Consider the following 27,250-nt stretch of genomic DNA (forward strand, 5'->3'; position numbering starts at 1 on the left):
AAATATCTTGATGATTAGCAGAATGTGAAAGTTCTAAATACTTAATTTACAAATTCTGTGGAGAAAAAAATCCTTCCTTCTTTCCGTTGTCACTTAATGAGTCTCTCATTTCAAATTAAAAGCTCTAGAAATTTCCATTGAAGCTGATTTTATAAATAAAAAATTTTCTTCAAGCATTACTGTTTGTCAAGACAGTAAAAAAAAAACTTGGAAAGCATTGAATCTAAACATTTACGGTCACGTCCATGTTTATTTTCCTAAAATATTTAACAAAAATAGAGTATGGTTCACAAATGTGCAGAAATAATTTTAAAATCTGTTTTTCAACAGCACACTATTTGCAGCCTTTTAGAAAGGATCCAAGTGGTGATACAGTATTAAAGAGATTTCAGTCTCTTGGCTTTGAGTTGCTGTTTTTCAAGGAGGAAAAACCCCATTTTTTCAAGGATTCTGGAATCTTTTTCAAGGTGTGAAAAATGTGTATTTTATGATTGGCTTTTTGCAAATATTAAAATTAATATTATATGTGTTGTTTTAGAAAGTAATGCTATATTAATTCTCTTAAGTAGTATGTTAAATATCGTTTTAGGTTATAAAAATGTTAAAATAGAAGCTATGCTATATAGGATACTTTTTTTAAAGAAAGGACTTGCAGCGAGATAGCAGCCACAGGAGACCTAAATCTTACAGAGAAAAAGAATTTATTGCCCTCTTATCAGAAGAAACTAACTTCTTCCTGCCTCAAAGGTACTGTTAGGATTCAGAGGAAGAAGCTGATGATGACCAGACAGAATCCTGTATTTGAGTGGAATTTATGCATCATGTATGAGATTATGAATATGCAACAGACTATTGTTTTTAAGGGTTAATCCTTTGTTAACAGGGGTCCTTTTTAAGAAAAAGGTACCCAGACATCCGTAACTCTTTGGTTCTATTGTCTCATATTGTCCTAATTCAAATTGTCCAAATTATTATTACTCTAATTGTATTACTATTTTTATAACCATTTTATTACTATTAAACTTCTAAAATTAAAAAAAAAAAGTGATTGGCGTTTTTCACAAGGCTTTAGAAAGTGGGGGGACAAGTATAATAGAAAATAGTTAAATGTTGCATAAAAATATTAATTCATTGTAACAATTGGGGTTTTATTCAGTTGCAGTCATCTCTGGTTGAATACTGACACGACATTTAGTTATAGCTCCACCAGGGGTTTCCAAAGGCTTCCTTTGCCCAGCTGGTGTACTGGGAGTGATTTGTTTGGGTTTATTCCCTCGATGGAAGAATCTGCTGGGACTTGCAGGGAGTGCATTCAGCGCTGCAGCAGCCGCAGGAGGGTGGGAGGATGAGGGAGTGCATGGCTTCGCTGGCATGGGGCAGCAGTCAGAGCTGAGCCCCATCAGCAGATCTGTGCTCGCATTTCCCAGCACAGCAGATCTGTGCTCGCATTTCCCAGCGCCCGGCAGCTGGAAAAGCTGTTCGGCTGGGGAGGCAGAGGAAGAGAGCTGGAAAAGCTGTTCGGCTGGGGAGGCAGAGGAAGAGAGCTGGAAAAGCTGTTCGGCTGGGGAGGCAGAGGAAGCGAGCCGCTGGGAGAGGCATTGGCACGGCCATATATGGGAAAGGACATTTTCCTTGTTAGCCTTGCCGGGACTCTGTGCCCAGAGCTGCGTTCATCACGCGGATGCGCTTCCACTGGAACGTTTCTCTTCCAAACGGTCTTAATCATAGCTTTAGCACTGTGTCACATCTTTGCTGACTTATTTATATAGTCTGTGTGGACTTGCTGTGCATCCACTCTTAGTCTGCCCTAAAAAGGTGAGCTGTTTGTAATTTTCTCGTCTAGGCTGACAGAAAAGATGGTGCTCACCTGGTGCCAGCAGCTTGGCTTTTTTCTTACTGAAAAGTCCACCCCATTCTGGGCTTTTTGTACTAAAAGCAAAACTGCTTCTCAAGTAACAAAATATCCTTTCACTTGAGGGAAGCAAGGTTTGCTGAACACAGCGTACCTACCATAAAACCAGGAAAGAAGGACCTGAAAGTTGAGCAGCCTGGTAAGGACTTGCTGTCCAGACTCCTGGTCTGGTAGGTGAGATCCTAACCATGTAACCGCTGTCTTTCTAAGCCTTGGTTCAGTCCCTTCATCTGTCTTCCACTTGCTCGCATTCCTGGGGTCACCATTCTCTCTGATCGAGGTTTGTGGTTGCACAGGTTGAATTTAGGTGATTACTTATAAAGGGACTTAATAAAAGTGTTCTGAAAGAGATTTTTTGTGAACGAAGGACTGGTCACTTGCAACAGTGTGCAGAGAGAAATTCAAGTTGTGTATATGCAGAAAGTAGCATTCAAAAGTTAAGTAGGATATAATTCATGCTTCAGATTTTTCCTCTTTTTTAACCACTAATTTCTTTTGTGTTTATGTATAACATCTGTCAAAGTAGTTCAAGAGCATATTCTCTTAATTCTGCTGTGCCTAAACTCCACTGCCTGTCCTGTCACCATAGCATCCACTGAAAAGTGAGCCAAAATGATTTATCAGAAAAATATGAGCCATCTAACACTGTTGTTGGATACAATTTGTTAGCAAAAGGTTGGCTTCTGTTTGAAATTTTCCCCATCAGATTTTGGAGCAGCCATCCCTTCTCTGATAGGTCTGGCTGGATGTGCAAATTAAAAACTGTGTTTCAGTGTGCAAAAACCAAAGCTCAACTGCTGTACTAATTGAGCATTGCTTACTTTGTTGCTAATTTATACAAAAAACAGTATGGCTTCTAGAAAAGTGACATATTCTGTTTAGGAGATTCTGCCAAATTCACTTTTCCTTGGCTATAGTGCAAGATATTTTTTAGGACAAAAAGTTATTTAGAATACTTTTGTTTCCAGGATGACTGGAGAGGCTTTAATTAGCAGCAATATTTTAGGGTGTTCAAGGAAACTGGCCATTATCATCTAAGTTCTCAGAACTCTTATAATGAATAAAAGAGAAATTTAATTTAAAATAGGATCAAAATTAAAAAGGCAACTGACCCTGCCTGACTACCTGCTATAAAGGTAGGAAACAATTTAGAAAAATTTAGCCTTTCATTAATACTTATAGTACTGAACCATTTTTTTTTCTTTGATATGGGTTGTATCCATTAATTTTCTGTTGTCTAAAGAAGAAAAAACAGGGGTAGATTTTATGTCAGGGATGCTTTATAGTGCATATTTTGAGATGAAATTTCTAGTTTGTTTTATAAAGTGCAAATCTGTAAAATGCCTTTTGAAGATTACGAAGAAAATGTTTTGTAAAAAACATGTTTTTGTGTTTATCTTAAAACAGAGGTGTGAGTCTAGAAACTCTGTTTCCGTCCTGTATTGCTGTGGTAGCTTTATTTAGAAGTCTCTCTCTGATAACATTCAGAACATAAATATTTTTTATAAGGTGTTAAAAATTTGGTCTGGGTTCTTCCTCCCAAGTCAACAACGTTTCCAAATTTCTCATAGCTTGCTGGTTTACCTAGCAGAAGAGCATTTCAAAATAATTTAAGAAGCTACCCCTTCTAAATACAGTGTAGCCCACAAACATGGTTTGTATTAGGGCAAAACTGTCCAGTGGTACAACTAAGATAATTAGATTTGTGTTTGTTCTGTGTTCCTTGTCTCCTCTGAAACACTGCTGTATGTCCACAGCTTCGTGAAAGTATCTTTTTTGCACTTATTCATTAGAGTAAATCACCCAGTTTGGTTTCTGTTTTGTCTTCCAGGCTAATTTCAAATGGCTCACATGTGCTGGTGTCCTCTGTTGCTTGATATGGAATGGATTTGCCCAGCAGGGTAAGGCACTCGATTGCACTGCAGTAGTTTATAAAACTGTATCTGTTTAGCAGTTATTTATGTGGATAAATGCATCCTCACTAGACAAATGCTAATGGCAGAGATTAACATCTCTCATGTTAATAACCTGTAGTAGGAACTTAGTTTACAAAACCAGAGTGAGCCAAAGTGAAGTGCTGTTGTTGTAAAACATCTTTTTATACCTGAAGTGACGAATTTGCATTCCTCTCTAGGTGGAAGTGACTGCATAAAAGCAAATGCAAAGTCATGTGGGGAATGTATACAAGCAGGACCAAACTGTGGCTGGTGTAAAAAAACTGTAAGTGCTGCAAACATCTTTTTATGGTTTGGTTTTTCCCCTTGGTTTCAAACTTTACTAAATGCTTTACCCATATAGAAATGACTGTTTTCATTAATAGTAATTTCCTGTAGTTCTTCAATTCGATACTTATTTGTACTTTACCAATCAAATGCTGTGATTTTTCTGATTTGAGTATAAACATTTTTCACAATGTGTTTACTTCTCCTTTTCTAAATCCTAAGTGTATACACTTAGGATTTATGAGACCCTATAAGCTGTCTCATAGTTATTTAAAATCACTCCAATGTGGAATCTGTCTGAGTATGCTTAATTATAGTCTTCCAGTGACATTAGAGTTAGAGCTAATTTTAGACAGATGTAGGTGGAGTAGGGAAAGAGATTGAAGGGGATTTTTCTTCTTTCAAATTTTAGTTTTCTGTTGATAGACCTGAGGACTAAGAGATAGGTTTGTGTGGGTGGCTAGTTTGTTTCATTATGAAACAAAAAGGGTATGTTAAAAAAAATTAAGTTTAGGAAACTGCAAAATATAAGATATAACCACTGTCTGCTGACATATCTTCTTCAGGTTATGAACAGAAGAAAATATTTTCTATACCTCTTCTTTGGTTTGTTACTGAAACTGAGAAATTTTCCTTTTTCTTGCTAGGAGATGATAATTTATTTTTATTTCTATATATTGCCTACTTACTATTCCCCATACCAGCTTATAAACTCGCAATATTTAATTAAACTGACCGCTTTTATAATTTACCTTGAGATATCAGATTTCCTGGAGGTCTGTGTCACCAAAAACTGACAAGCTTTAGTATACATTTATTTATATGCATATTTTAGGGGAGGGAGCAGAATCAGAATTGCCAAGTTTCTCAGTTAGAAGCCTTATTTATTTATATTTGAGGTTAGAGCTTTTTTAAGGTTTGATGTAATGACAATTTGTTGTTCAGAACAAAGTTAAGGATTGGTTTTGCTTATGGGTGTTACTTTCAGATTGAATTTCCCCAAAATAAGAATTGTCTGTCTTTGCCCTGCTCTGTCAGCATATAGCTATTACTTTGTTGTGGAGTACCAAGGTATACTTATATAATCTTAATTAAAAAGGAAAGAATGTTAAAAGCAGGCTGTATGAGTAGGTTCACATTATTGGTACTATGTGAAAATGAAAGATTTTTCTACTCGCAGTCACTTCTAGAGTAGCCAGTTTAAACAGATGTCCCACTTCTGATGGAGTTGGCATTGGGCTTTATTTTTTTCCTTCTTGCATCTTATACACAGATAAGTATAAGGAGATGCAAACTCCTGGAGTAAATATTAGCCATTGAATATATGTAGTATCATATGATATATATCAAGACTGTGTGTTTTGTTACTGAACTTTGGAAAAAAATAGATGTGATCATTGTAGAAAGAGCAGTTGTGGGTAGAATAGAACAACTTGCATATAGCTGTAAATGTGATTCTCTTTTGCTTTGTTTTCTAGGACTTTTTGCAAGAAGGAGAGCCAACATCTGCCCGCTGTGATGACTTGGCAGCACTGAAGAGTAAAGGCTGCCCTATGGAAGATATAGAGAACCCCAGAGGCAGCAAACAGGTGCTCGAAAATAGAGAAGTAACAAATCGTAAGAAAGGTGCTGCAGAGAAGCTGAAACCAGAAGCCATTACACAGATCCAGCCACAGAAATTATCACTGCATCTAAGAGTTGGTAAGGAGAGTTTCGTTCCAGTTTTGGGATGATTCTCTGTCACCGCCACGCCTGCATTTTTTGATTTGTGTCAGTAACCATTTTGTTACAGAAATGACTATTTTTCAGATAATGTGAATGATAGCAGAGCCATTCAGTTCAGCTCCAGGTGTTTAGGTACTCCAGATACTGTTTGATTTTTGAGAAAGATTAGATAGTATCGCTTGTTCTATTTTCCCAATAGACTTTAGGAGAAAATTGATACAACATGGATTGTTAGATATATCAGAAAGGTAAAATTGTTTTGTTTTCAGTATTTTTTAGTTGATTTTCTACAGTGTGCCTGTAGGATGAAAGTCGGGGAGTCAGCAAAAACTTCAAGTTAGTGGAGCATTTCCTTTTGCTTGAAGTTCTGCTGTTTCCTGAAGTCTGCATGTCTGAACAAAGTGGTTTTGCAGTTATGCAGCACAATTTTTGGATTGCTATGTAAAATACCTTCCAGAGGCTAAAGATGTGGGCACAGAACTGCAGTAATGAAAACACAAAGTAGTTGTGTACCATTTCTAGCCCCTAAAGAGAACTTTTATCTAGTTCAAATGAGGGGGGTGGGGAGGAGCAGGGCTAGTGGCTCACTTGGACACAATGGAGATTGTCCTCAGGGAGAGTTCTTAGGTGCTGTAGACACATTGAGCAGCTGCCTTGTATTTTCCTGGAAGATGAGCTTGTACTTGGGGTCAGCTGCTTGCTGGTAGTTGCAGTAATAATTGGAAGCTGATGTGAAGCAGGCTCAGCATGATGTAGAGAGAAAAGTAATGAAAATTATTTTGCAATTTTGGTATGGCTCCTATTTATTTCTAATGTGAACTTTTTTGCTTCAAACCAAATTATTGTTCCTCTGCTGACACAGAAGTTTCTTCATCAGAACATAGCAGGGACCTGGACAACCAGAATCTAATTACCCAGAAGATGTTTGTAAGCGCTTCCATTGGTATTAGTTCTCTGAGGGACTGAGAACTGCAGAGAGAGATACTTGCTTTCTGTGCAGGCTTTTTGACATATTAGCTAAGGAAAATCTAAGCAGATTTTTGTGCTGGTTTTTTTTCCCCTTTGTTGTTTGGGGATTTTTTTGGTGAAAACCATGTTATGTGACTTAGCCATTTAATGTTTTTCTCACATTACTAATTTTGCTAATGTTTAGCAAATGTTTCCTAATTTTTAAGCAAACTTAAGTAGCAGCAATACTGCCATTTAAGCTCAATGACTGAGGGGAGGGGGCAATCCTATTGATTTAATTCCATATTTCATATAAAATAGGCAAAAGAATACTGTTCCAGTTGCTGGGAAGAAGGGGTGTGTGGTATGTGTGTGCAATCCTTCTGCACTGTCTTTCAGCACCAGAGTGAGACTACATTCTTCTGTAGGTAAAATGCAGGGTCTGGGCCTACAATCACAACAAATACTGACTTGCTGTTCTCTCACTGCCATTTCTGTGCTCTGAGCTTGGCAGATGCAAAGTAACTTGCAATGTTCCATCCAGAATTAATTTTTCTTTTATAAATCTATTAAAACAATGTGTTTTTTTAACTTTTGAGAATTACCGAAGTCATCTTGGATGAAAATAGATGTCCAAGATTTGTGCCATTAGGTGTTACAGGAACCTTGTTAGAATGACTGCAACTATGAATATTTGAAATTGCAACAATTATAAGAAGCTTGGGTTTTGGCATGAGAATTTTTCTGTGGGGACATATAGCACCTCAGAAATACAAAGTTGAACATTTGAAAGAAACACTTGTTGACATTTTTTTAAATCATAATTTGTTGTTAAGCATTTCAGTCAACAGGAGGAAAAAATAACTCACCTTAATAACTCACCTTTAGCAATTCAAAACCTTCATAAGGATTTACAAGCCTTTCCTTAGAAAGGCATTTTTCTTGCCAGTGCAGTTAGGGAATTTTTAATGGTTTCTGTTTGTTGTTTAATCTCCAAAACAGGGGAACCCCAGACATTTTCATTAAAATTCAAGAGAGCTGAAGACTACCCCATTGACCTTTATTATCTTATGGACCTCTCCTATTCTATGAAAGATGATTTAGAGAATGTGAAAAGTCTCGGAACAGCTCTGATGTTTGAGATGGAAAAAATAACTTCAGACTTTCGGATTGGTAAGAAAGATTTGCCTATTCTAAAAGTACAATAATTTTCTTCTAAGTTTCCTTCCTGATGTTTTTTACATTATTGTAAATGAAGAGTATTTTTTTTTCAGTTTAGCAGTATTATGGCAGATGTTTTAATACATAGGACCCATTGAACAGTGTAAAAGTATTTGGCATTGGTGGAGAAGGTGGGACATAAACAAGTACAAGAGCTATTTCTGATGTCAGTACAGCTATAATGCATTTGAATTCTGTTGTGTGATAATAGACATGAGACTTCACTCTTCAGCTTACAATGATTTTGTTGTTCTTGTCTTAGGCTTTGGCTCTTTTGTGGAGAAAACTGTGATGCCTTATATAAGTACAACACCAGCCAAACTCAGAAATCCTTGTACAGGGGACCAGAACTGTACAAGTCCATTTAGCTATAAAAATGTGCTCAGCCTTACCAGTGAAGGAAACAAGTTCAATGAACTTGTAGGTAAACAGCACATTTCTGGGAACTTAGATTCTCCTGAAGGCGGATTTGATGCAATAATGCAGGTTGCAGTTTGTGGGGTAAGTGTGTATTATCTTTTTTTACTATTCTATTAGATGAAATTGTTTGAATGCAGCCATAGTGTTTTATGGTGGCTGATTTTTGAATGTGTCACCTCCTGTGAGCAAGACAGGGTAGGTGAGGAAGAATTCAGTGAGTGAATGAAACTGGGAAATGTGAAGGTGCCAAACAGAGGTTGTGATCACAGCACATAGGGACAAAGCTTTTAAAGTTTGCTATAGAAGAAGACTCAGGTTCTGCTTAAAAGTGTATGAGATCCTGAGGTAGCAATTATTCTCAGATTATTTTAAAGGTCTGTAAGCATCTTGTGGTTGCAGAAATTTGGTGTGTTGTGACTTTTACTAGTTTCTCAAAGTAGATGGAAAACTGGTTTTTTACTTACTTTTGAAGGCCTAAAGATTACTTGTTTGTGTTATTTTTTCAGACTGTTCTATGCACCTGTACCAAATGGATTTCCAAAAAAAGCAATACCCAAGTTTATTGCTCTGTTTCCATATTATTTTTGCTGTTGATCAATGGATTGAAGACTTTCTGAAATGATCTGGAGTCTTGATTTAAAAGTGCAGTGTTTATCATAAGCCTTATAGGTTTTTTTTGGTGGTAACTTAGTATATGACATTTCTGCATGGTCATCTTTCATTAAATTAGCTAGACCTTCAGCTCCATGGATAAATTTTTAAAATTAGAAAAGGGCAATTTATGTAATTAAACAGTTGTGGGCCAGGATGCTGATGGGCCGGTCCTCTGGCAGGCACTGTGCTGGTGCAGATCTGCACTAGGTTGGCAAAGCCTGATGGCTCTCCAGAGTGTAATGCTGGGCAGCTCAGTACCGCAGCAGTGCTGCACACCAGTGTCCTGGGCTGCCTGCTCATGGCAGGGGAGTGGGACTGGCACTGAAGAGCCTGATTTCTAAACCCTGTCACTCTTCAGATACTCCACTGAGAACTGAGCAGGGTCTATCTCAAAAAGAATCTTTTTTGCCTTTGATGAAAAACCTGCAGCCAATATTTTGGAGCAGACATTAAATGAAACACAAGTGTTTCCAAGGTTTACATGAATTAATGTTTTCCAGGGTGACACTTTTGCAGTGTGACCTCTCCTGAGTCTCTAACTTTCCATGCACTTCTCTCTCAAGTGTTGGTTCCCAATGCTTTAAAATAAATTGGTACAAAATACCAAAAATATGTTTGTGTTTTTCCCAAGGAACAAATTGGCTGGAGGAATGTTACAAGACTATTGGTGTTTTCCACGGATGCTGGTTTCCACTTTGCAGGAGATGGTAAACTTGGTGGAATTGTTCTGCCAAATGATGGGAAATGTCATCTGGAAAATAATGTGTACACAATGAGCCACTATTACGTAAGTCATTATAACATCTTCTAGGGAAATGAATATTTTATGATGCTAAAGCTCAAAAGAACTCGTTGGGTCATCTGAGATGGTGTCAGACCACTATGTCTTAGAAAATTTATCTGTTTACACTAAGTGATTTTAGTTAAACTAAAGCAAATGTGCAAGAATGAATCTAGTCTTAATTGGAAAATTTCAAGAAATGACAGCTTTCATGCTATGACTATATGTTGCTGGATTTTAACCTTTCTGATGACTAATAGTCCTGTATGCTACACTGAATCACAGAATATTCTGAGTTGGAAGGGGCGCACAAGGGTCATAGAGTCCAACTCCTAAGCTGGACTTGTATGTCCACTGGAAAACTGATGATTATGTCATTAGTTTATCATTTCACCAGTCTGCATTTTCAGAATAGTTTACTAGTAAAAAATACTGTAAAATATCCGCTTGAATGGTTTTTTAAGACTGAAATCTTCTGATGCAAAGTTTATGGTAAGAGTATGGTTAACATTGCCTTCATGGTTTATTGGGAGGGAGATCAGACAAAAAATGCAAAGAGAAAAAATTACCAGATGGGGTAACCACAATAAGCTTCACCAAGTTTGTGTGTTCATATATTCCTAACTTGGAGTGAAAAAAGTACAATAAAAACCTAAAATTAATTCAGTTTTAATTCATCATTTCTTTGTGAAGCAGTACAAAAAGTAGTGGTTTTGAGGGACAGAGGATAATTTTCTGAGGACATTGAGATTAAGGATTCTTTTATATGGCATGGAATGTGATCATGTCCATGTGAAGGAACACCTATCTTCATGAGGCATATATGAAATCTTACCAATGCCTGTTTGTTTCCAGAGGTTGTTTTGCTTTAGAACTGTGACATGAAGAGTTAGGAGTTCTGTGTATGTTTCTAAAGATTATTTGTTTTTAAGATCTCAGAATCTTTTTTATTATTTTCTAGCAACATATCTCAAATTTTAATTTCATTTTATGCTTGACTTTTTTAGGATTATCCCTCTATTGCTCATCTGGTACAGAAACTTAGTGAGAACAATATTCAGACAATCTTTGCTGTTACTGAAGAGTTTCAGGCAGTCTATAAGGTAAAGAAATTACTCTGAAGTCATTAAAATTTACTTACTTGAAATTAAATTAATTTGTGGAAGTAAATGATCATGGAAGTAATATCTTGCTACCCACATACTTTGTTATTAAGCTTTTTTAATTTCTTCAAATCAAAGCTGACTCTCTGTGTAATTTCCAGTAAGAAAGTGCCCCTTCTCCTAGCTACTCTTTATAGCTATGACTGAGTGGAGAACACATTTGCAGTTCTAATTTTTGTCAACCTTTTTACATCAAAATAGCTGAGGGGGGTGTGGACACTGAATCAGGGGGCACACTTATGAAAGAACATATTTTGTCTTCTTGTTCTATTTATGTATCCCATGTTTAAAATTAACTAAACTGCTGGATGTGATTTTGCAATAGGAAATGACTTTGTAAAGGACATGCATATTTTTCCTTCTTTTAACCTGTTTTTTTGGTTTTGGGGTTCTTTCTTAAACTGTATTCAAATTTTTGTTGGAAAATGATGCCTGCCTATTTTTAATGTATTCTAAGTGTGGTTGAAGAGAGATTGTGGTCAGCTTGTACAAGGCTTAGTATTCTCTTACCAAATGCAGAGTTTGTGCCAGTAAGGCTGTGCATAACCTCAAAAATTGTGTTCATCACTGGCAAGACAGCTTTATTTTCTGAAATACTTGACTAGTTAATCCACTAATGCATTGTATCACCATTTTTATTGTGAATTATACTCTGTTTGTTAGTAAGACTGTACTTTTCCTTCTTTTTTGTTAATATTGAAAGGAACTGAAAAATCTGATACCAAAATCAGCAGTGGGAACATTGTCTTCAAATTCCAGCAATGTGATCCAGCTGATCATTGATGCATACAATGTAAGTTCAGGTTTTATGTATTAATTTTTCTTGCTCATAAGTTTTTCAAGCAGAGACTACAAAGTAGATTAGTTAGTGTTCTACACTATAAATACACTCCATTGCTGTAAAACCATACTAAACATTAAACCTCTGTGGCAGTAAGAGGTTAGATGAGTAAAAAGATGCACTCTTGAAGTCATTTAAAATGGCATTACAAGGAAAACTTATAATCCACGTTTTCCCTTTCAGAAAATAAAATTCACAGCCAAATTCTACACAATCCTACACTGTTTCTTCAGCTTCTTCACTTTTACCTTCCTTCCAATTGTTAGCAAAAGAGGCCATTTTGCTGGGTTTGGCCCCACAATATTTTCTTCATTGCTGCATTGTGTGTAAATGAGGCTCCCTTCTCCTGTGGAGGATGTGGGGTAAACGAGTGCCTCCAACATCTCTGGGAACCTGTCCTGACCTTGTAACAAGCTCAGACATGGGAAGGAGTCACCACAGAGTGACTTTGGGCAGCCCTGGGCTGGTGTTTCTCAGCACATTGGAACTTAAATAATTCCAGTGTGCCTCTGGGGTTAGTGCTTAGACTGGGCATAGTTGTATAATGTCTGCTCTTCAACAGAACACTTCTGCAACTCAGTTTGAAGTTAGGTAATAACTGTTGTTTCAGTCCCTTTCTTCAGAGGTTATCCTGGAAAATACTAAGCTACCAAAAGGAGTGACAATCAGTTACAAGTCTTTCTGCAAGAATGGAGTGAATGACACACAAGAAGATGGAAGGAAGTGTTCTAACATTTCAATTGGAGATGAGGTAACTCAGAGCAGTGCTGCTGCTCAAATACAAAATGCATTTAAAATGTCCAACCCAGCATTTCTTTTGAATAGTACAGACAAAACTGCTTGTAGTAACATGACACTCTTTTTTTCTTTTTTTTAGGTTAGATTTGAGATTAATATAACAGCTAATGAATGTCCAAAGAAAGAACAAAATGAAACAATTAAAATTAAACCCCTGGGATTCACTGAAGAAGTTGAAATTAATCTTCAGTTCATCTGTGAGTGTCAGTGTCAGAGTGAAGGAGAACCTAACAGTCCAGCCTGCCATGCAGGAAATGGAACATTTGAATGTGGTGCCTGCAGGTAAATAAATACACATTTTCTTTATTTTTGCAAAAGAGAAATACGAGCAAGATCTTTGTTTCCTTAACTAGGGTTTACTTGGGTTCACTAATATTTTTTTTTAAAGAACAAGAATTGCTGTTACAGGCCTGTTTCTTTTAGGATACTCTGAAATACTGCCATATCTCTGCAAATAATCCCTATGCTTAAATATTGATCATTAGATCAGCATTGTTTTATGAGTCAGAATTCAAATTTGGCCTTGAGTCAGTACTTTAAAGGATATAGATCAGTTTTTGGTGTTCCTTTTTAAAATCAAGAGAACAGATTTTCCCATCTATGTGTAGAACTTCATGTACTTGGTGTCACTGGTGTCCACTTGGTTTCACAAGGGTGAGAACAGGCCTGTGGGTAAGCACAGACTTTTGGTTTGTAAATGCAGCACTTTCCCAAGGATCTGTTGTCTCTGGTGGACACCATGTAACAGTGTGTCAATGACTGGTGGGAGCAAGAGCAACCTCCATTTGCTCATCTGTATCTTACCCTTGATGATGAGAAGTGCTGATCCCTGAAGTTCTCAGTTTGGCAGCTCTGAAGATCATCTACTCTCCTTCTTAACTGATGTTCATAAGAGCCTTTTCATTGAAATACCACAGCAGCTACAGGGAACAGTTGTTGTCACTTGAGAAATAATTACTGTTCTGTCACATGAGAGAGGGATTAATAATGATTATGTGACAGTTTAGTTAGAGGGAGTGACACATAGTCTCTCACCTGGAATATCAGATAAGATAATCAGCATAAAAGCAGCTTAGTCCAGTTTGCTCCACTGCCTTCAAGAACTGGTACATAGGTGTCTGCTGGAAACCTCATTTGAAGATTAAGTTGGAACATCCCTTGAGAGAGTAGGCACTTTTAGTGCTGTTCTTTGTACTGTTCTTGTGGCCTTTTTTTTTTGTGTGTGTGTGTGATTTTCAATGAAGGTTACATTTTCAGCCATGCTTTTACCTTGCAGATGTAATGAAGGACGAATCGGAAGATTATGTGAATGTAGCACAGATGAAGTAAATAGTGAGGATATGGATGCTTACTGCAGGAGGGAGAACAGCACAGAAATCTGCAGTAACAATGGAGAATGTATTTGTGGACAATGTGTGTGCAAGAAAAGGGAGAACACCAATGAGGTGTATTCTGGCAAATACTGTGAATGTGACAACTTCAACTGTGATCGATCAAATGGTTTAATCTGTGGAGGTGAGAGATGCTTCAGCTTTCTGCAGGCAAAGCTGATCAGCAGTTCACAAGTCTGTCTTCTCTTCTCTACCCAGCAGAGTAGGGATACTTAGCTAAAAGATCAAAGCCACTTGATAGCAGAGATGAGGATACTCACAGATTTAGTGATTACAAACTAGTTGTCTGTTAATAAAACAGCCCTCTGAACATGTAGTCTGTTAATGCACATTTCACCTTCCTTCAATCACAGCTCCAAGAAGGGCATAAAGTGAACTTGACTCTTGCTGTTTATTACAGAATTACTCTCAGGTATTTCAGTAAAGAAGGCTGAGAGAGCTGTCCTGAGATTGTAATGTTGTACTGGCTCAGTGTAAGCACTGTGTCAATAGAAAGAGAGAATGCCCTCACCTTACTTGTAATAGTGAATGCTTGGCTTTGGTGCTTGATAGGATACCAGTGAACTGCTTGACACTGTTCTGAAAGGTAAGTGAAGACCAGAATGTGCAAGATCCAGAAAAACACTTTAAGACTTCAGGCAAGACTTTGATGATAGTTAATTCCTGAAATCAAAAGCAATTTAAAAAGCCATTCAGCAGCCACTGTGTAAATTATTTTGCTGCCTTGCATGTGGAAGTATTTGGTAGGAGTATAACTCAGTACCACCTCAGTGTTGTCTGTGCTGCAAAAATGAAACAGAGAACCCACTAAGCTCTGAGTGATGAGATTACCTCATTTGTCTGATTTGCTCAGAATCCGCTATTGCTCTGCAGATGATGGGAGCAATGGTGGTGATGTTCCAGAATACACAGTGACAGGAAAGTGTTGACTGAAACACTTCATTCATTGGAGAAGGAGGGGTGTAGCCAAAGACCTTTCCTTGTCATCCAGATTAGTATAAAGGCATCTTGTTGCTTGTGCAGAGAGTGTAAGGAACATGAAGTTGGGTTGGGTGTGTGAGGTCAGAAGTACAGCAGCTGAACATTGGTGTCCTGTGGAGCCAAAGCTGTTTCATTTTTCTGTTTTGAATACCCAGTGCACTCCTTATCTTTTTAAGTCTTGCTTTATACATTTGTATAGTGATAGATAAGAGGTCAGCAGCAGTGAATTTATCTGTAGTGGTCTACATCCATCCATATTTTCATATAGCAGTCAGTGCATGCCAGATTGTGAACTGAAGCAGTGCTGTCATGCTTCTGCACCCAGGGGAGATATGGTCATCACATTATACTATTCTTGATCTGATATTCCTGAGTCTTGTTATTTTGTTTATGAAAAGAAATCCAGATGTATGGGAGAATGGGAAAAGGGGACAAATGCCTGCAGGTGGGTCTTTCAAGGAGCCAAAATTTATTTTGTACCTCTTAATTCATTCTTCATTATCTCGCCATGGTTTCTTTTTCTCTTATCTACCCTGAGATGGTGAAGATTTATTTCTCACTGTCACAGATGTTTTTATATTGGACTTTATTTCGTTGCAATACCTTTCACTGCACAGGAAACGGGATCTGCAAGTGCAGAGTGTGCGAGTGTTTCCCCAACTTCACTGGCAGCGCCTGCGATTGTTCCTTGGATACTACACCATGTATGGCATCGAATGGGCAGATTTGCAATGGAAGAGGAACCTGTGAATGTGGCACCTGTAACTGTACAGATCCCAAATTCCAAGGCCCCACCTGTGAAATGTGTCAGACTTGCCTTGGTGTCTGTGCAGAACACAAGTATGTACTCAGAAAACCAAGTCCCAGCTTCTGTGTGTTTTGAGTTTGTGATATGTGAGGATTTTTAAAACAAAGTTTTTGATATTTAAAACTTCAGCTAAAATTTTTACTTAAATGAAATACTGAAATTACTAACTTGACAGTCAATAACTAAACCTAGACGTGTGTGGGCCAGTGAAATTTGCATCCTTCCCTTTGGAAATCAAGGTTTTTAGAAACTTAGCATTTTCTGCATGAAAACTTTGAAATATGTTTAGGATTAGTGGCTAAGAGGATTCCTGTGCAACTCACTTTGTGCTGAGAAAAAAACTTGGTATTTTTAGTAAAAAAATCCTGTTCAATTCCCTTTTTCAATGAATTATTCAGTGATACCCCACTGTAAAACTCATCACTGACTTTGTTCTTTTTAACCTGTGTGTGTTCCACTCTAAGTACCCTGTTCTTACAGTGCCTTCTCTGAGAGTATTCATTTCCCAGATAGAGGTGTTGAAAAACTTTGGGGTTTTTTCTGTCCTTCAAACCTGTGGGACATTCAGGGAAAGAGGATTTTATGAAAAGGACTTTTGTTAATCTCAAGGCGTATAAATGTTTTGACTGGTACAATGCCATGTCTTACTTTATTTTTTTCCTAACCTTTATAGCAAAGTGGTTGGAGTTTTTTGGGCTTTTTGCCCTGTGTTTTCTCCATAACATTTCTTGAGATTAAATGCTAGAAATCTTCCATGCACATATTCAGAAGCACTTCTTCTGTTTTGTTCTTGCCCAGGGACTGTGTTCAGTGCAGAGCTTTTGACAAGGGGGAGAAGAAGGAGACGTGTTCGCAGGAGTGCATGCACTTCAACATGACGCGCGTGGAGAGCCGCGACAAGCTGCCGCAGCCCGGCCAGCCCGACCCCCTGTCCCACTGCAAAGAGAAGGACGTGGATGACTGCTGGTTCTACTTCACTTACTCTGTCAACTCCAATGGTGAAGCCAATGTCCACGTGGTGGAGACCCCAGGTAGGATCATGATGTTGCCTGTCCCTCCTTTGTTGTTGATTTGTGCAGTTGGTGGGTGCCTCTGGTTGGTTTGGGTGAGTTAAATGCATTCAGAAATGGGTGCCTGTTACCTGAGTGACAGTTGTGCATGTCCAAGTGGAAAAAAAAGTAGAAAAAAGGTTTAGAAAAACATTTGTCTCCCTAGATCTAGATTTTTCAAACCCTTGGGCTGATAGAAACTGTTTCTATTTTTTTAAAAACAAAAGGTAAATCAGATATGCGTATTTGTTGAAACATTTCCTGTTTGCACTTGATGTACTCTTGACTTACTTTATCTCTGCTCTAGCAAGTCCTATTTAGATAAGTTTTGATTTTTTTTTTTACTAGGCTTCTGTTATAAACAATGGTGTCTGTGGGGTTTTGTTCCTTTTTTTCTTTTCCTTTTCTTGATAATTTGGGATCAGTCTACATGAAATTGTGTACTATGCTACAAACTGCTTGAATTTTTTTATGCTGAAAACCTTTGCTTTTACTTGACTGTGGTGCCTTCAATAATAGATCCCAAAATAATTTTGTTTAGTTAATCCCTAATAGATCAATCTTATGATAGAAAAAAGAAGTGAGAACAATTCTATAGCTCCATCAGTAATTTACCATTTCTTTACCAAGAGTATTGTTAGTTTGAATCACTGCATATTGCATCTAACAGTGCAGAATTTATGGTTCTGTACATTAGCAGTTTGTGGTCTCCTGATTTTTAAAAGCCTGATAGAAAATGCACGCCTTAGAGATTTAGTGCTGTATTATATACTTGTGGAATTTTCAGAATTGATCATTTTGATGATCATTTCTTAACACAGTCCAGTGGCTAGTGGCTCTTAGAAATAAATACTGCTTCAATTCAGAATGTTTTAAATTCTCTACAAAAGTAGTCCACAGTATAGAGGAGGAACTTGAGCTCTCTCCTAAAACAAGCTGTATATGCCCTATGCTGTTGGGGCCTGACCTTTTCATGTACAAACTTCTGCTGCCTTAGCTCAAAGGTGAATCAAGCCCATTGTGCATGAGGAGGCACCTTAATTTGTGCCATACAAGTGCTGAAGGAACAAGCTCTGGCCAGTAGAGCTGTGTCCTGTGGAGCAGACACTTGTTCCTTACTGGCTCCCAAGGAATTCCTGTCGTGTCCCTTCCCACTTTCCTGATTCTTGCAGAGGCAGCTATGAAGAGGGGAGTGTGGAGAAAGCTGTGTTCTATCCACAGTTGTTCTGTTGCACAGGACTTGCATTCATTTCCTTCTGACTCCTTCAGTCTGCGCACTCAGCTCTGCAAAAGCCTTTCTTCAGTTTGTGATTATTGGGAATTTTATGTTAATAGTGGAGTTGGATTTTACTTTGGAGGATTATTATTTCTGTGTCAGCCACTTTAAATCACCTTGCACCTCATCACAGTCTACAGCTTCCTCGTGAGGGGAAGAGGAGGGGCACACACTGATCTCTGTGGTGACCATGGCAGGACCCAAGGGAATGGCCTGAGGTTGTGTCAGGGAAGGTTCAGGCTGGATATTAGAAAAGTTTCCTCACCCAGAGGGTGTTGGGCCCTGGAGCAGGCTCCCCAGGGAAGTGGTCACAGCACCAACCTGACAGAGTTCAAGAAGTGTTTGCACAATGTTCTCAGGCACAGGGTGTGACCCTTGGGACTTCCCTGTGCAGGGAAGGAGTTGGACTCAATGATCCTTGTGGGTCCCTTCCAACTCAGGATATTCTGTTTCTGTGTGTGGGGCCTGTTCTGCTGATTGGCATTTGTGCTGCCACAGCTTTGACTTGGAGCTCTTGCATGTTTAAATACAGTTGCTAGTTATTTTACTCTTAATATTGTAAATAATTAGCTTAAGGGTTAAGCAGTGTATAGACTTTATCTTCAGAACAGGTTGTTCTGTTGCTAAGATCAAACACAAATTAGAAGGATAAAAATAAGCTGGAATGTTACAGGATGTACATATTCCAAAAATTGTTATTTGAAGAAAAGTAGTATTGGCATATCTGATATTCAAAATACTGGCTTCAGTACAAAATCAAACATTAACAGCTTCTGGATATGCATTACCTTTACCATTTTGGAAAATCATGTTTCCCTTGCTTTGTTCCCCAGAGTGCCCCAGTGGTCCTGACATCATTCCCATTGTAGCTGGTGTGGTTGCTGGAATTGTTCTTATTGGACTTGCATTATTATTGATTTGGAAACTACTAATGATCATTCATGACAGAAGAGAATTTGCTAAATTTGAAAAGGAGAAGATGAATGCCAAGTGGGATACGGTGAGTCAAGAAGCTTTTCTATGCATAAAAACTACAATAGTGGAGGAAAAATAGAAGATTTTTGTTCATGTGCTTTAAAGTGTTTCAGATTATAACCAGTCCTCTTGGAGAGGTGTTTCTTGAGGCAGAAAAGAGAGTAGTTGCTCAGGTTTAAATAACATTTCAGAGAGGAAATGTGATGGTGACAGAACAGTTCAGCTTTGCAGTTCTACCACACTTTACAGCCTATGATTAAAACGTTTATTACAAGGATGAGTCATTTCTGTAGAAAGCAAAGAAGAAAATTTTGCACTGATTGAGGAAATCTTGTAAATGCTCACACAGGGTTAGTTGGGAGACTTCCATGAAGTCACAAAATCGTGGCAGGGGCTGGTTTGTTGAAATCTTCCCAGCTCTTTGTCAGCAGAGAAATGTGCAAGGAAAACAAGCCTGTGGGTTATGGCTTCCATAGGCTACGGAGTCGCTGCCTCTGGGCAGGGTCAGGAGTCTCTAATCAAGAGCCCCTTCACCACAGTTCTGTAGAAGTCAACGCCCCATGGGCTTGATAAGAAAATATCTTTTTTAAAAATTGTCCTAGGAAGCCTTTTGGTTTTATTTAAGAAAATTGATTATTCTCACACTGGGGAAAAAATTACTAACGTTTTATTTTATATATAGCATGAGTCTTTTTCAGTGATAGTTGAGAATGTTGCTTTTTTTTTTTCCTGTTAATTATTCGACATTGACCATTTCTTTTACTTCAGCAAGAAAATCCAATATACAAGAGCCCTATTAACAATTTCAAGAATCCAAACTATGGACGTAAAGCTGGTCTCTAAGTCTCAGTTTGTATCTCCTTTCATTTTCTTTCCTTTTTTCCCCCCTTTGCATGTACTTCATACTCACTGTGTGTCACAGTCTGTTAATCACAGTTTGAGTCTTGCTCAGTGTATCTTACTTCTGCTTTGATTGTGGGGCTTTCAAGAATGCAGCTTGAACATTTTTAACTGGTTTTGACAGTGAGATTGCTTACTTACTAATACTGCCAGTACTGGCTTAAACTATACTACAAGTGATTCGTAATTTTTTCTAGATGAGTGGATACATAATAGAGCAGCTCCTAGGATTGAAGAATATTTTTGGATTGTAGAGAGACACACAGGGGATGCTTTGTCTTCTAGTTCTTCAAATCAGCAGTCAGTTCGCTTAAAATCAATATTTTTGCTAAGCTAGATTAGATACTCCTAAAATATCCCAGCCTATAAATATCCCTGTTTTTATTGGAATAGCTCTGTGAACATGCAGAGTAGCATTACTTTTTTCTGTCAACTGCTTTGGCTTATTAACCTAGTATAGATCTAGTCTGTAATTAAGGTATGAAATGCATATACTCTACTAATTTTATAATTAAATATGCACCTTATTTTTTTCATCCTTATTTCTATTGAAACTGGCAATATCACAGTCCTTGTGTAACCCAACCAGCTTTAGGGTGTCCATAGAAATGGAACATTAATAGGACAGGAGGAAATATCCTTGTCCTCTCTAGATGCATTTTTTACTCGGTTGCTACTCCCTCCTAAACTCAGCCTGAGCACCTCATTTGATTGGAGCTGCTGAGTTCAGTTCTCTTCACACCCAACACCCCAAAGTAACAGCAGTGTCCAGGAGAGGAAGTCAGGGAAGCACAAGGGAAGAGCTGATGCCTTCTGCAGGCTCCCAAATTGCCCATGAGTGCTGGAGGTGTTCTCCTTCCCTGGGACCCCCAGCTGCTGGGGAAGGAGGGAGAGGGAGGCTGACATGGGGAATGGATGTCAGAAGAGCTCTAAGAGAAAGTAGTGCAGAGATGAGACTAGAGGGAGGGGAATGAAGAAGCTGTGAAGGCAGCACATCCATTAAACATCCATGGAGTTTTTTTCAGAAGCCAGTGGAAGGGAAGGATCCATTGTCTCTAATTTTATACTGTTTGCTGTCTCCCTTTTTCAGTGTTGCATTCAAAAGCTTTTGTAAAGGAAAAATAAGGGGAGAAAGTAGAAGCGGAGAGTATTTAAGCTCTTACTTGCTCTTACTGTGACAACAGTTTCAAATACTTTGTGTAGCATTCCAAGCCCTTCCTGATGAATACTTTCCTTTTCCTTTCAGAATCATTTCACTTTGCATTGTGTCCAAAATGGATTGTAAACAACATTCCTCTTGCCTGCTACGTCAACCACATTCACCTCCCTTTCATTTTTCTTCCCAGAGCCAATTATTCTGGGGAGGAAATTGAGTTTTTGGTCCTTTCTAACACTTCACATACTCCATCTGGTGAAGTCTCTGTTACCTGTTCTTCTACCATTCTCTTAATTGTGTACTTTCTGTTGCATGCAGGACAAGCACCTAACAACCCATACGGTGTGTAACTTCCATTCTGTGCTCTTGTTCTCTACCCTGTGACTCTTCAGGATGTAATGTTTGGTGCTGCCATTTCTCCTCAAAATGTTTTTCCTGCCAAAAGCTTTCCCCTGGTGTAAATGGAGATTGACTTCTGCCTTTTTGGCTCGCTCAGATACGGAGGTTAAAAGTGTGAAAGGGTGTGCTTTGGATTTTTTAAACATGAGTTAATAATTTTTGGTATTCATAGAAGTATTAGAAGTCTGGGGAGAGAGGGAGGTGGGTTTGTTCTTATGCGCCACTGGAAAGGAGGACGTCAGAATTGTCAAAGTAGGTGAGCCATGAGATGTAAAACAAGGTCCTGCTTTTCCCTATAGATAAGATTGTCGGATGGTTTTACATTATTGCCATAGCCTCTCATTTAGATGAAGAGTTGCCTTGTAATATCAAGGCAGGAAAGTCATCTGAAATCCCATTATATGAAAATTACACCGTAGTAGATTCCCTCCAGGTGTGTGCATCCACAAATTAACTTTGTGCAGTTTGTGTGACCCTTCCCCTGTCCCACAGCCATCATCCACACACGGGCTGGGGCTGTGTGGTGAGGGAACTGCAGCACCTGGAGTTTGCCATGGACCAGGTACTCAGGTATTTCCCTGATGCTGCTCCATGGTGGTGCAGATGATGCCACGGCATCCCACTGCTCAATGCCCAAGGCAGCTGGGTTTGCCCAGGTTCTACCCCAACCAGCCATAAAGGCTTTGGTGCAATCATGCTTGTAACAAGTCTAAGGATAAATTTCTTCTGGACTAAAAAGCTGCATCACAGATTTAAAACACAGAGCTGCTATTTGTATGAATGCCATTACCACTCCTGCATGGGGATAGATTGTGCATTGCTAAGCATCTTCAAACAGATTCCAAATTCAGTCATCTTGAATTTCACAAGTGATAAACACATTTGTATTAGACAATAATAATAAAATATGGGAAATTTAAGAAATTTAGGTCTGTAGTAATTTGGTTAGCCTTATTAGCAGCTACTAGTTAAAATGAAAAAAAAAAACCAGAAACAATTCAAAGCGCTCAAAATCACAGGGACTTGTCCTTCTCCTGAGTTGGTTTTATGCCTGTGACTTGCCTTGCTGCTCAGTGATGGCGGTGCTCTGCGTGTGGGAGCAGAGATGCCGTGTTTTCAGTCCCTTTCCTGTGAATTGCTGTGTTCAGTGAGCGCTGGTTTGTGGCCCAGAGATGGATGGATGGATGGATGGATGGATGGATGGATGGATGGATGGATGGACGGATGGGGCTGGCGGCGCCCTCTGGCGGCCGCCCGGGTGCGGAGCCGGCCCCGCGCTCCTGGGAAGCAGCGCTGGGACAGCGGCGGGGGCTGGAACAGTCACAGGCAGCTCTTGAACAGCGTGTGCATGAGCTTTAACTCCATTTCTTACAGTGCCTTAGGTCTTAAAGCCACCATGGAGGTAATTCAGTGGCTGTTGAAACACTGAGCCCCTGCAGCAAAAGGAATAAGAAGGTTAATTGAACACAGAACTGTTCTGTGTGATAGTTTCATCTTTATGTAACACTGGACTGAACTGTTGTCCTTTGAACACCCCAGTCTTTTAAAGACTTTTTAAAAGTACCTCCATCTTTATTTTGTTCTGTATTTCACTGAGTCTTTTATGTAGTTACTGTTTGTTAGTTTTAATTTTGGTTTAAGTGTGCATGGAGTTTTCATCTGTAGGGGTATGTCGCAAATGTGTTTTCCCTAACTCTGCATGCTTAAACCAGTGTATTCTCTGCAGTGCCATGAAGAAAAGGGAGCATTTCAAATCATACTGTTTGTCTAAGACGTCAAGTTTGGAATCCAATGTTTTAGTGGCCAATGAAAAAACTGGAATGCTTCTAATGTCTGAAAATATATACCCTCTGCCAGCTGTGAGGGGCCCTGAGTGAGGGGAGCATCATGTTGGATTAGTGGATATTTATTTTAATGAAGAGCTGTCTGCAGGAGACCCTGCCAAGGCAGGCCCAAGGCAAAGTGGTTGGACTGTGGCTGGAGCAGCCGGGGCTTCACCAGAAGAGAGCAGGGAAGGAACCTGCAGATCCATCAGGTGCCTGTGTTGCAGTTATAGGCAGTGGAACCTGCAGATCCATCAGGTGCCTGTGTTGCAATTGTAGGCAGTGGAACCTGTAGAGCCTCAGGAGCCATTTAGCTGATCAAATGTCAGGTTGAGTTAAGTTGAAGAGTTGTGAATATTGACTAAATCTCCATTATTTGTAATGGGAACTGAGACACTGACCTGACATGGGGAGGCAGCCAGTCAAGTGCTTTATCCAGTGACCCAAATCCCACTGTGTGCTTCTGAGAAGTGCAAGTACAAGGGGAGGCAGGACAGAGTTTCAATATCCTTAAAGGGCTTATGCTAAATTTACAGCATGAGAACTTCAATTCTGACTTCTCTTCAAAAAGCAGTGTAGTAGAAAACTTGCAATCTTGTTATTCAAATTGTATGTTAAGCCTGATTTCAGGTTCAAATTAGTTCTATGAGTAGCACCTAGCAAATTTTGAAGTTATAGTCCTTACCTTTAGACCCATTCCTAGGCTATCTGGTAGAATTTATCTCTCTTTTAGAAATTAGAAGATGTGAGTGTATAGCCCCTGTATGTGCTGGGGGGAGTCTGTTCTGTAAAATGTTGGAGGCTAAGCGTTACACACAGCACAAGTATTACATAATGCCTTGCCATGGAGGAGCTGCACAATAACTTCTACTCTGCACATGATGCAGCCTCTTATGCTTACAGACTTCCTCTGCATCATAAACTTTATTGGTTTATATTTGTATTTTTAAGAATTCTCTGTTAAAACTTGTCAAGGAAATAAGCAATGTACATTGCCAAGAACTTTGAGGCATAAAGAGATGCTTCAGTACCAGATTAAATCCCTCATCCCTGCGTGTTTTTCCCATTTTGTTTGCATGTTGCTATTGCAAACCTTTTGCTAAAAATATTAGGGAAGGTCATAATTTTGCATTGATTAATTAGTCTGTGTGAGAACTGGCCACATCACATGATTGTCCATGATTTAAAATTGAAACAACCCCAACCAAATGTTGCTCCTCATCCTTTCCCAGACCAGTAGGTGATACACTTCTAATCTAGACAGCATTTACCTGGGAGCTGATAGAAGGGGGAAGGGACTTTTGCTGTTCCACTGTATTTGTGAAGCACAGTCAGCACTGAACACCCAGCTCCTCCTTCACCTCTGTCCAGGTGACGTCGACTCAGATCTTGAGAAGACTGAACAGAGAGCTTTGACTTCCATTGTACGGCAGTCCAGGTTCTGGCTGGACAGGTCTCTTGGATCTAGGCAAGATTGGATGTGCATCCTTGCTCTTTGCATGCTAGAGAAGCTGGCTGTGGGGAGAAAAACCCTTTTTCTGTGAAAGGAACCATGAGAGCAGCTGCAGCCTCTGGTGTTGGGGTAGAGCAGTTACTCATCCTGTGCTGGGCCTTGCAAACAGAAGGTGGCAAACTTCCCAGGAGCCATGATGAGAAAATTTCACACCAAGTGAGGTTCTTGCTTGCCTTTGGCACATTCTGTGGTATTCCAAGCTGTTTTTCCAGGTTTATGACCCTGAAAAATAGACACCTGGTGTTTGTGCATCCTTTCATTGAGTGAAGGAAAAATTGGTTTAACCTGAAATACTATAAATGGAGTTGAGTTAATATGGTTGTACAGCCCATCTCAGATTGGGGTGGGGAGCTCTGGAGGGACAGAGATTCCCTCACTGTGCTGCAGGGCAGATCCAGCCCTGGCCAGGCAGCACTGGAGCTCACATCCTCGCTGAGCTCAGTTTTCTCAGGAGTCAGCTGTGTGTGCACAGAGAGCTCCATGCTGGCACACAGCATTCACCCAGGCTGAGGTTCAGGCTGTGCTGAGAGCTCAGAGCTGCAGCTCCAGGCCCTTCTAGCAGTGGTCCTTTCTCCTGTGAAGATTTATCTGTTAATTTTGAGTTCAAGCTGTTCATCTGAGGTGTGCAAGGATGTCATAAATGAAGTAAGATGTACTGAGATAGAAGGAAACCTGGGGGAAAAGGAAGCTTAAAATAAGCTTCATTTAGGGGGTTTTAAATCTCAGCAAGAGAGATGTAAGCAATTGTTCTGTAGGCTTGTCTCATATCAGTGGAAATAATTGTTTTATTACAGCATCTGCACCAGTACAAAAGTTTCTTTGTTTTATCTGTACATTTTCCTCTTATGGGGGTTGGGGAGACCTGCAGGAATAAAATGAGAATGACAAGTACTGAATGTTCACTGTAAATATTGACTGTGTATTAGCAAAATACTAGCAGTCTTTCCAAGTTGTTTCTAGAATTCAATTACAATGTAAGATAAGCTGTTTAAATGTTTATTATAGCAGAATGTGGCCTGTGGTCAGTCCTGGTGTCAAACATTGGTGTTTACAATTTTTTCTTCTCTATAAAATGCCCTGGGCTGCAGAGCCCTGGGTGATGCCTCAGCCCTGAGGTTCAGCTGCCTCCAAGGAATTCTGTGGTGCAAATGGAACAGGATCCTGCTAACCCTTTGCTTTATTTATTAGCTGTGCATGCCTTTGTTCAAGTTACTAGAAGGAAAACTAGTTTGACTTAAGCTGTTTGTGTGTACAAGCAAAGCATTAATGGGTAATTTTGACGCTGATTTTTATGCTTCTTGCAAACACAGATCTTTTTTCATGTCTTTAAATGTTAATATATTTCTTTTTTCTTTTTCTAGGGTGAAAATCCTATTTACAAGAGTGCAGTGACGACTGTGGTCAATCCTAAATATGAGGGAAAATGAACACTGCTTGTATAACTTCACAACACTGTATGCAGTATAGCAACTTTTGTAGTCACAATAAGATAGATTTAGGGCAAGCTGCAGTGATTTTACTAATGAATTACATATAGGTTTGTTTTCCTGTGTGAAAATAGACCTTATGTAATTTTTTTTTTATTTTCTTTAATTTTTTTTTCTTTTTTTTTTTTGCAAATAAGAGTAATTGGTGCCAGAGGTGGGACAAAAAAAAAAAACTTGAGACTGTGTAGCCTAGTCAGCCCAGGTCACATGGTGCCTTTTTGACCTTTCCCATTCCCGTGTTGTGAATCCAGGTCTTGTGCAGGGCATGGTGCTCCATGGCAGGACTGGGAGGGAAGGGGTTAAAGCAATCAGCATGAGGGCTCTGCCTAGCCATTTAGTATTAAACTTTTTAGCTTTACAGGGAAATCAGGGCTTGAGTTTGCAGATGTAATTAAACTCATGTAGCATGGAGCTGGTGGTTAATTGGTCTTTGACTTGCTAGATGAATGATTAAGTGTTTGGTAAGTTGAGTAAGCTGGAGGGGAGCAGTGTACAAGACTGAAAAGCGTGTGCATACTTATCTTTGATTTTCAAGTTGCATATTGCCAGGTTATGGTTAAAATGAAAAGTTTTGAGAAGAATGTTAAGAAGGAAAAAATAGCTTTAAAACACGTGCCATTACTGAAGAAGTTGCTGACTGGTAACTTACTTAGTTTTTCTTTGTAAATTCAAGCCCTGGGTGGCAGTATCATGAAGTACCTTACCAAGACATCCTCAGATCACCTAAGGGCCTTAGTGATGCTGTGTCTTTATTCTGTAATGTTTCTTTGCTTTCAAGCCTGGTGCTTTGTCACCTTCTAATCTTTT

General features: G+C 39.1%; 1 protein-coding gene across 1 annotated transcript in view; it reads left to right on the forward strand.

Annotated features, from left to right (window-relative positions):
* ITGB1 (integrin subunit beta 1) overlaps positions 1-26,541 on the forward strand; it is a 42,942-nt gene extending 16,401 nt beyond the window's left edge. The window contains exons 2-16 of the mRNA XM_054273865.1: positions 3,744-3,813; positions 4,047-4,132; positions 5,613-5,835; positions 7,810-7,980; positions 8,291-8,529; positions 9,734-9,889; positions 10,891-10,986; positions 11,750-11,839; positions 12,498-12,638; positions 12,765-12,967; positions 13,962-14,200; positions 15,675-15,897; positions 16,664-16,896; positions 19,024-19,190; positions 26,318-26,541. Of these exons, the coding sequence (XP_054129840.1) occupies positions 3,744-3,813; positions 4,047-4,132; positions 5,613-5,835; positions 7,810-7,980; positions 8,291-8,529; positions 9,734-9,889; positions 10,891-10,986; positions 11,750-11,839; positions 12,498-12,638; positions 12,765-12,967; positions 13,962-14,200; positions 15,675-15,897; positions 16,664-16,896; positions 19,024-19,190; positions 26,318-26,383 (2,403 nt within the window). The 3' untranslated portion in view covers positions 26,384-26,541. The remainder of the gene's footprint in view (positions 1-3,743; positions 3,814-4,046; positions 4,133-5,612; positions 5,836-7,809; positions 7,981-8,290; positions 8,530-9,733; positions 9,890-10,890; positions 10,987-11,749; positions 11,840-12,497; positions 12,639-12,764; positions 12,968-13,961; positions 14,201-15,674; positions 15,898-16,663; positions 16,897-19,023; positions 19,191-26,317) is intronic.
* Positions 26,542-27,250: the final 709 nt, after the last annotated feature.

The sequence above is a fragment of the Melozone crissalis genome, unplaced genomic scaffold (assembly GCF_028551555.1).
Source record: "Melozone crissalis strain CALT ecotype California unplaced genomic scaffold, PUWL_Pcris_2 ptg000016l_1, whole genome shotgun sequence".
Classification (NCBI taxonomy): Eukaryota; Metazoa; Chordata; class Aves; order Passeriformes; family Passerellidae; genus Melozone; species Melozone crissalis.